The sequence below is a fragment of the Ranitomeya imitator genome, chromosome 1 (genome assembly GCF_032444005.1).
Source record: "Ranitomeya imitator isolate aRanImi1 chromosome 1, aRanImi1.pri, whole genome shotgun sequence".
Classification (NCBI taxonomy): Eukaryota; Metazoa; Chordata; class Amphibia; order Anura; family Dendrobatidae; genus Ranitomeya; species Ranitomeya imitator.
The window spans coordinates 305,058,565-305,067,319 of NC_091282.1; the positions used below are offsets into that span (position 1 = coordinate 305,058,565).

At 45.8% G+C, this 8,755-nt stretch overlaps 1 protein-coding gene across 1 annotated transcript; it reads left to right on the forward strand.

Annotated features, from left to right (window-relative positions):
* Positions 1-419: 419 nt before the first annotated feature.
* PIK3IP1 (phosphoinositide-3-kinase interacting protein 1) lies at positions 420-5,575 on the forward strand. The gene is made up of 4 exons (XM_069757873.1): positions 420-836; positions 4,221-4,412; positions 4,497-4,575; positions 4,665-5,575. The coding sequence occupies exons 1-4, from the start codon at positions 776-778 to the stop codon at positions 4,867-4,869; spliced, it is 537 nt and encodes a 178-aa protein (XP_069613974.1). The 5' UTR covers positions 420-775; the 3' UTR covers positions 4,870-5,575.
* Positions 5,576-8,755: the final 3,180 nt, after the last annotated feature.

Sequence of the window (8,755 nt, forward strand, 5' to 3'; positions counted from 1 at the left end):
CTGCGGATAGATTTCACATCATGCACTTTGCTGTAAAACACTGTTTTCTGAAAGCAAATACACAGAGGAAAAGCCACTGTCTTCATAGCTGAGGAACGTGGCCTGTCTGTGTCACGGTGCAATATGTTCCCATTTAGAGCCCCACTGTGTTTAAAACCGGACCCGTTTCTCCCGGGAACAAAGAAACCGAATTTCCTCCATCATAGGTCCAGTCACCTCACTGGTGTGAATAAAAGCCGTGACAGCAGTGTTCACACCTGCCAGTGCAGCAGAGACGGTACACAGGGTATGCAAACAGCATATAATGTTATGGGGGCCTTATATATATACCGGAATGATCAAGACGCGGTATGAGGGGGGAAACTAGAGGCTGCGGCTGTCCGAGCTGCAGCCACTGAGCATGCGCGGCAATCCTGCCCAAACCGGCTCCGGCTGGCTGCTGTGCCTGGCGTGCTAACGCTCTGCGGAACAGAACACAACGAGCCCCGGCCGCGAGTGATAACCACCATGGCCGCCACTACTAGGGCCTGACTATAACCGTGTATCAGACGCTAGGAGACGCCGCACTGTGTGCACGGGCTGCTGCTGTCATAACACGGCTGCCACATCCCCGTGTGCCCCCCGCCCCCTCACAGTGCACCGAGTGCAGACGCTTCCGGCCCGGAGCCCCGCCCTCTGATGTGAGGAGGAGGAGTCGCTGCTGAGAAAAACAACTCGGAGACTAGTCCCATCATCAGTGATAGGCTGTGGAGATCGGAGACCGCTGCGGCTGACCATGGTGCTGCCCCGGCTCCTCATCCTGCTCCTGGGCTGCCAGCTGCTGGGCGCCACACCAGGTACCACCCGCCGCCGTGACCCCTGTGATATGCCTGCTGTGCCCGCTGCTCCCCAGCAATGTGCCCGCTGCAGGCACACAGCACCGCAGGGCGAATCGAGGATTGCACAGTGCCCCTCTCCCTATTTCTGCATACTCCTTTAACCCCCTCTTCCCCGCATGGCTACCTAGTCACATGACCTTGTTTTTCTCTAAGGTTTGGGAGGTGGGGAGAAGCTGTGGCCCCCGCCCATGTGGAGGAGTGATTGGGCTCCCTGTCTCTGAGCTGCTTCTGCACTTCTTATTGGCGGAGGAGTTAGAGCACCCTGGCCACAGACTTCCTGTATACTGTGCCCCCCACCATGGGGGCTGCTTGTGGTGACTGATCTTCTATCACTGGATCACCTCCTGTGCACCCAGGAGAGGACTGACAGCAGGGCTCCCCTGTGTAACCAGATAGGTGCTGCATATGGCAGAAACTGTGAATCTGGAAATTCACAATCCTCTGCTGAGTCCCACATTGCCGGGGAGGGGGGGTTATTGCGCGCGTCCTGCGCATGCCCGCATGGGAGGGTTTGCTGCTCGCGTCCTGCGCATGCCCGCATGGGAGGGTTTGCTGCTCGCGTCCTGCGCATGCCCGCATGGGAGGGTTTGCTGCTCGCGTCCTGCGCATGCCCGCATGGGAGGGTTTGCTGCTCGCGTCCTGCGCATGCCCGCATGGGAGGGTTTGCTGCGCGCGTCCTGCGCATGCCCGCATGGGAGGGTTTGCTGCGCGCGTCCTGCGCATGCCCGCATGGGAGGGTTTGCTGCGCGCGTCCTGCGCATGCCCGCATGGGAGGGTTTGCTGCGCGCGTCCTGCGCATGCCCACACGGGAAGGTTTGCTGCATGCATCCTGCGCATGCCCACATAGGAGGGTTTGCTGCGTGCATCCTGCGCATGTCCGGGGGGTGTCGCTGCACGTGTCCTGCGCATGTCCGGGGGGTGTCGCTGCACGCGTCCTGCGCATGTCCGGGGGGTGTCGCTGCACGTGTCCTGCGCATGTCCGGGGGGTGTCGCTGCATGCGTCCTGCGCATGTCCGGGGGGTGTCGCTGCATGCGTCCTGCGCATGTCCGGGGGGTGTCGCTGCGCGCATCCTGCACATGTCCGGGGGGGTGTTGCTGCGCGCATCCTGCGCACGCCCGGGGGGTCACTGCGCACACGTCCTACGCATGCCGAGGGCAGTCGCTGCGCATGCCCAGTGGGGTTGCTGCATGTGTCTCTGAGGGTACTGACCTGTTGAATGTCCGAGGCACATAAAGTGTACAAAGCACGCAGCACGTTGTAAGGCCGGGTTCACATTGCATTAATGGCAATGCGCTGACAGCATCCGTTACATAGCGGCACTAACACTATGTAACGGATGCGTTAGCGCACCCATTAACTGCCATTATGTTGCGCATCGCTAACGCATGTCATAATCGGCATGCGTTAGTGATGTGCGGTCATTCTGTGACGGACCCTCGGACGCAGTCTGCAGCGTTTTTGGGTCAGTCACCACTAGCACAGATAGAGCATCTGTGCTAGTGCAATCGCATAAACACGATCTTTTTCGGCACTTGCGTTAACGCAGTCCGTTTAACGTATGCGTTGAACGGACTGCACTAACGCAATGTGAACCTAGCCTAACAGGCCTCTTGAACATTGTCAATATTGGGAGTTGTCATAAATTGCTATGAGCGTCAAATTAAGGGATCGTCCATATTCTTTATACCGGGGCTTCACAAACTTCTACTGCGGCCTCCTCCTCTGTAGTGTAATGCCATACTAACACTGTTACTTCTGTCCCAGTATGACATAAGTAGACTAAGTATAGCTATGCCGGTAGGTTTCTAAACTAAATCCAGCTGCAGGCACAGAAAAGGTTGCACATTGGATGATCACTTCATTGTGAGAAGCATCGCTCCAAACCAAGGGGGTCACATCTGTATTCTGATTGCTTTCAAACTACTCCTTAACACAGTTACATAACCTGAGACCCCATATCACACACTATTCACAGCCATTGTCCATGTTCTGAAGAGAACAAACTCAAAATGTAAGCACAAGCATTCAAACGTGAGGTTAAAATGGAGCCCACTAGCTTTCTTGGCTGACATGCATATGATTTTTAATTTAGACTGGTGTCCACCGGCATGACACACTATATACCCGGGGGCTATCCAGACATACCGGTTGCAACGACTGGACCCCCGGCCTTAGCAGTTACACATTTTGGGTAGATACGTGATACAGCATGTCAACTCCTACCACATATTTATCTATCTTGGCAGCATGTAACTGAAGAAGGCCCCATGGCCAAAATGCATTAAAAACCACAAAAGATCTTAATTTCAAGCTGAGTGCCAGGTATATTTTTCTACGTGTACACTGTGTGGAAACCTACTTTGGTACCTACCTTAGTTGTGCATACGGTGTTTTCTTATACTGATATCCCTCCCTGTGCAAAGGCGCGGTGACAGCACAGTGAGCAAGTTCCATCTTGGATTCTGGGCATTGCCGTGCACCTCCACACTGCTTTGCTGCCCACTAGTTACTAATGGGCAACTAAAGGACCAACTCTCCCTTATGGGCAAAATGAAAACTCATTTTTTCTGCGTCCGTATCTTGTTTGCTAGCCACACAAAATGGGGTGGGGGATGGATTTGGCCAGCGGGCCTTGGGTTTTACTATTGTTCAGACCAAGTGTCACACTAATCGGCTTCCCTGACGTGCCTGTGTTAGTAAATACTTGTTTTCCTTATGAAAGATCAATTCTGTTGTATCTATTCTTATAATGCAGAATTGTCTTTCCATGGTTTATTCCTTTTGGAAATGTATTAGTAAGCTGACAAATGGGTGTGTATAGTTGCACTGATTGGACAGTGTATAGGTACAAGTCCCCAGCTAAAACGCCCAATTGTTTATATGAATACAATTCTTGTAATGGCTTTCACACATTGGTTTTAGCTGTGTTTATCACTCACTCACACTTTACATGCAATATCAGTTTTTCGTGATGGGATGAGAGTTTATCAGTGGAAAAAAATGGATGGAAACCAATATTTACTCATCTTATTCAACTTTTTAGATTTTTGAGAAATTGTATGCTGCTAAATGCTGGGGAATAGCCTTGAGGGAGAGATTACGAGCACCCTAGGAACAACCCAATGCGCTGATGTATCGTCCCTCCCGGGGAGTGTCAAAATGATTTTTCTTTTGAGACCGTAAACTTGGGCTCCTTTTTAGTTTTGCGCTTCCTATTGCCTGTCTTTACTTTCTCCATTCCATTAGACAAAGCCTTATAGACATTAGTCATGGTGTCCGTTTGCCTTCTGTACCTTTTTATTGAAGAGTATACACACTAAACCAAGTCTTTCTGCTTACAGCTCCTAGCAATGACCATGATATACCGGAAATATCTGCAACTCTGCAGCCTTCAGAGATGCCAGAGGAATCAACGACGGCCGAGCAGGACAGTTTCCAGGCGCCAGATCAAGTCAATGTGGCACAGCCTGTAATTAGCATCAGCGAGCGAGTCCAAGTCAAAACCCGTGACAAGAAGGATCTGGGGACATTAGGTAATGCTGATCTGTGCAGAAGGTAAATAATGTGCAGCATAGTGAGTGTGTGTCACTGACCAGTTCTACGTATTCCTGTTACAGGCTATGTCCTGGGAATCCTTATGGTTGTAATAATCATAGCCATTGGTAGTGGCATTGTTGTGGGATACATATACAAAAGGTCAGTTCCTAACTTATTGCTCTTGTCTCTTACTTTTGTTTCTTATACATGGGTACTAATGCTCCAGCTTTTATATTGTTTCCTTATAGGGGCCAAGATTTAAAGCAAAAGCATGACCAGGAGATTGAGGACAGGCGGCTTCAGAGGATAAATCTTCCATTATCTGCCTTCTCAAACCCTTCATGTGACCTAATAGATGAGACCACAATAGAGGTGTCCGCTTCTCACACCCCAAATGTAGCACAAGAAGGTACTGTCCCACTAATGGACAGTGCGGGAACCCCAGGAGCATGAAAAACAAATCCCTTGTGATATTGAATGTGGACTGATGACTATTCAGTTTAGAGATAATGGCGGTGTCATATGTGTCATACATGTCATCGTGCTGCGGCACTGGCCCAGTGGACTGTGGCAGGAGAACTATATCCATAAACCGCTACTTCCCTCTTGATGAGAAGGGACATGATCCTTTGCATATCTGCTGAACATGTAAAGATTGCCATCAAATGGGTAAATGTTTGTTTGAGGCCAAAAATTCCTTAACTTGATTGGCCACTAAACATGTCACAAATTTCTGGGGGTCGCGTGTACAATTCAACTGTGTAAGCTCTGGCTGCCTGGGGCAGCTCTTCTCTCCGTTATGCATTTAAGTCTCAGACTCCAAAGAATAAAGACATCCAGGGAGATGAAGATATCCTACATAATGAAAGCTGATGAGAAATCTGCACCTTTCAGGAAGAGTGGAGCTTGTAGCAGACCATCTTATGTGGATGTCAAGCTCTGGCTGGTAACTCTCAGTACCATCTTCTTCCAGTAGGGTTATAATTTAGTGCTTGCTTATAGGTGAACATGACTATCCTTCCTACATTAATGTGGTGCTGAGGTGTGTAAAGAACAGAAATGGATGTACAAACTGTAAAATTTGTTTATTACTTTTTTTGGTACATGAGTGTTTTTCTTTCTATAAATAAAAAGAAATTCAGGCAGTGCCTGACAGTAACATCGGTCTCATAAATCCAGTGGAGATTACAGTAACTCTTAATCACAGCCTTAATGTATAACAAGTGCTGTCTGATCTATTAATTCTTCTTCCATATAGTAGGTAAATGATCTCAAACCATACCATCGTCGGTCCTATCTATGCTCTTAAAGGGAATCTGTCAGCAGGTTTTGCTATGTAATCTGAGGACAGTATGAGGTAGCAACTAAGATGAATTCAATGATGTGTGCGGTTTACATACAATGAAAGTTTTCACTATAAGATAATCACTTGTTCTGTGGTCTGACCACACCCCCTCCTGTGATAAGCAGCTTACTGTCAATAAACAATGTAGCTAGAGTCCAGTGTAGGCAGGTTTAGCTTTCTCAGCTGCTGCAACCAATAAACTAAGTGATACATCCTTGCAATCAGGCTCTCTTTCCCTATATTATGCTACTCTCAGATTAAATGACAATAACCTGCGGATAGGTTCCCTTTAAAAGAATTGTTTAGATTTTTTTTTATCTTCAAGCAGAGAACATAATAAAAACTTTTATATTCTCTGTAAATCCAGTGGTCTTGTTTTTATGATCTGGTCTACAGTGATGGGCTGGCAACATTTACGATTGCTGCAACCAATAACTATCTTCGTCAATGATAATTGCATGCATGGTTCAATCTGCTGTAGACAGTGATTGGCTGCAGCAGTCACTTGTGAATGTTTGGCAAAACATCACTGCAGTTCAGTTAACTGGTCTGACCATGAGAGTGGCGTGTAAATTACCAGCGGATTATAGGTTTAGTTTATTAAAATATTTTCTGCATTAAGTGTTTGACACCCATAGGTGCAGCCTCAGGAGGCAACCCCAGTACTGGATGAGTATCTTCCAATCATTCTTGGCTTAAACTCTGTGCAGATACTGATAATCAGATACTGATTTTTTTTTTCCCAGGCTCTTAATACATATGTTTACCCATTACCAAGAAGCCAGTATCTAAAGACACTGCTGTAAAACAATTAGTCGTCACATCTGGCCATATCATGGTAGCAGGCTTCAGCTTAAAATGATAAAAATCGGCGTTTCGTTCTAGTGGTTATTCAAATATTTACCTCCAAACATTAAATGCAAGATGCACTTATTTGGCTGAGCGCTCATAAGATCTATAGGAGAAAACCAGCATTTTCACAGTGCAGCAGCCATGCACCCCACTTGTTCTATAACGCTACATTTACACCACCCTATCGCTGTATTCTAACCCTTATTTTTCTCACCAGGTCATTTATATTTGAAAAACTATAGAAAAATATATTATGACCTACCGCCATTGGAAGCAAACCATAATTTAAGTCCAAGATTTGGTGGGAGGGGAAGCTCATGCATTCCTATGGTGGTCCTAATGGAAGCATCAAGCACATCAAGGAAAAGATGTACAAATGTAAAATTGAAATTCCAGTTTTCACATAAAAAATGCAGCAATTATACCAAGTGCTATGCAAGAAAGTGGTCTTGAGTCCCATAAACCTCCCCCAAAATTGTATTACTTTCTTCTGGTTGAATAAATATTTAACAATCTTCCAGCTGAAATTAATTTACTACAGGACAGGGGAGACCTAAATATGTATAAGGAGTGAGAAGTGCTTCTAACACATTAAGTGATATCAATCCCAAGGCCTGCTGTGGTTCGAAGGATATAATTGTTCAAGCATCCTGGAAAACCCCCTGAGATATCCTTATTAATTATGTATAATTCTGTATTCCAGAAAAAAATGTGGCATCCTCAACCACATGCCCATTTACAGAGCAATTCCTTTAGTTGCTTATTAAATGTAAATAAAAAAAAAAAAAAACTTACTAGCACAATTATAAAAGTTGTATTGTTGTCTCCATTTTAGTGTTGGTGTTGTAGTCAAGGAAGTTACACTTGCATTAATTTCAACATGGATAGTGAGCTTTCTCTTCATCAGTGTTGTGTTAGCTGGCAACGTTCATTATATAGGCCAGACCCCGTCTGTGTTGATGCTGGTGCGATAGAAAAGGGGACCGGCTTAATTTAGGAACTAAGCCAGGCATCCTGCCCCCTTCATCATGGAGCAGAGGAGGGCTCTCTGTGTTGGAACTAATGCAAAAGTAAAGCTTCTTAGACTGTGGGACCTGTACATAAATCGGAATAAGGGGAGTGTCGGAGTGGCCGTCGGCTCTCCAGAGCATGAGAGCAGGTATTTCTATGCAGCCAGTCAAAGCATTGCGTTGCAATCCTCGTCCGAGTTATATTGCAATATGACCCTTCCCTAATGGTGCAGCTTTCATAACTCCAACTTAAAAGGGGTTGTAATATTTGAGCAAGTATAGGTAATAACCTTCTGACTGCTCTGATCAGCCATCGATCCATTTGAAAGGGGCACTTCAGACCCCGGGCTTTGTAAACCCTAGCAGTAACAAGTGATTACTTTTTCCATAAGACATATAACAATTGCTCAAGTTGGGACAACCCTTTTAGTTACTGCAAATACTTTAGGACATAGGGACTATGCAATTTTTTTTTTTTTTATAAACCATCACTTTTTCCCCCCCCCATCTTTATAGCCGTATAAGGATGTATTGTTGCAAAATAGTTTATTTTTAAATGGTATATTTTGGGGTTATTTATTTTTTATTGATTTGGATTTCAGTAACAAATTTGTTATTTGCTTTGCAGGACATGGGTAAAGTTTTTGGGTATACACTACCATTCAAAAGTTTAGGGTCACTTAGAAATTTCCTTATAAAAAGCACAGTTTTTTTCCAATGAAGCTAACATTAAATGATTCAAAAATACACTCTATATATTGTTAATGTGGTAAATGACTATTCTAGCTGCAAATGTCTAGTTTGTAATGCAATATCTTCATAGGTTTATAGAGGCCCATTTCCAACAACCAACACTCCAGTGTTCTTATGGTACTTTGTGCCTGTTAGCCGTGTTAGGGTATGTGTCCACGTTCAGGATTGCATCAGGATTTGGTCAGGATTTTATGCAGGTAAAATCCTGACCAAATCTGCACCTGATGTTACTGGCAGGTCACCTGCATTGTCCTTGCATTGTTTCTGCAATGTAAGGACATGCTGCGTTCTTAAAAGACGCGCCGCATGTGCGTTTTTGCGGGCATGCCATATGCGTCTTTTAATGCATAGTGGAGACAGGATTTCATGAAATCCCCTC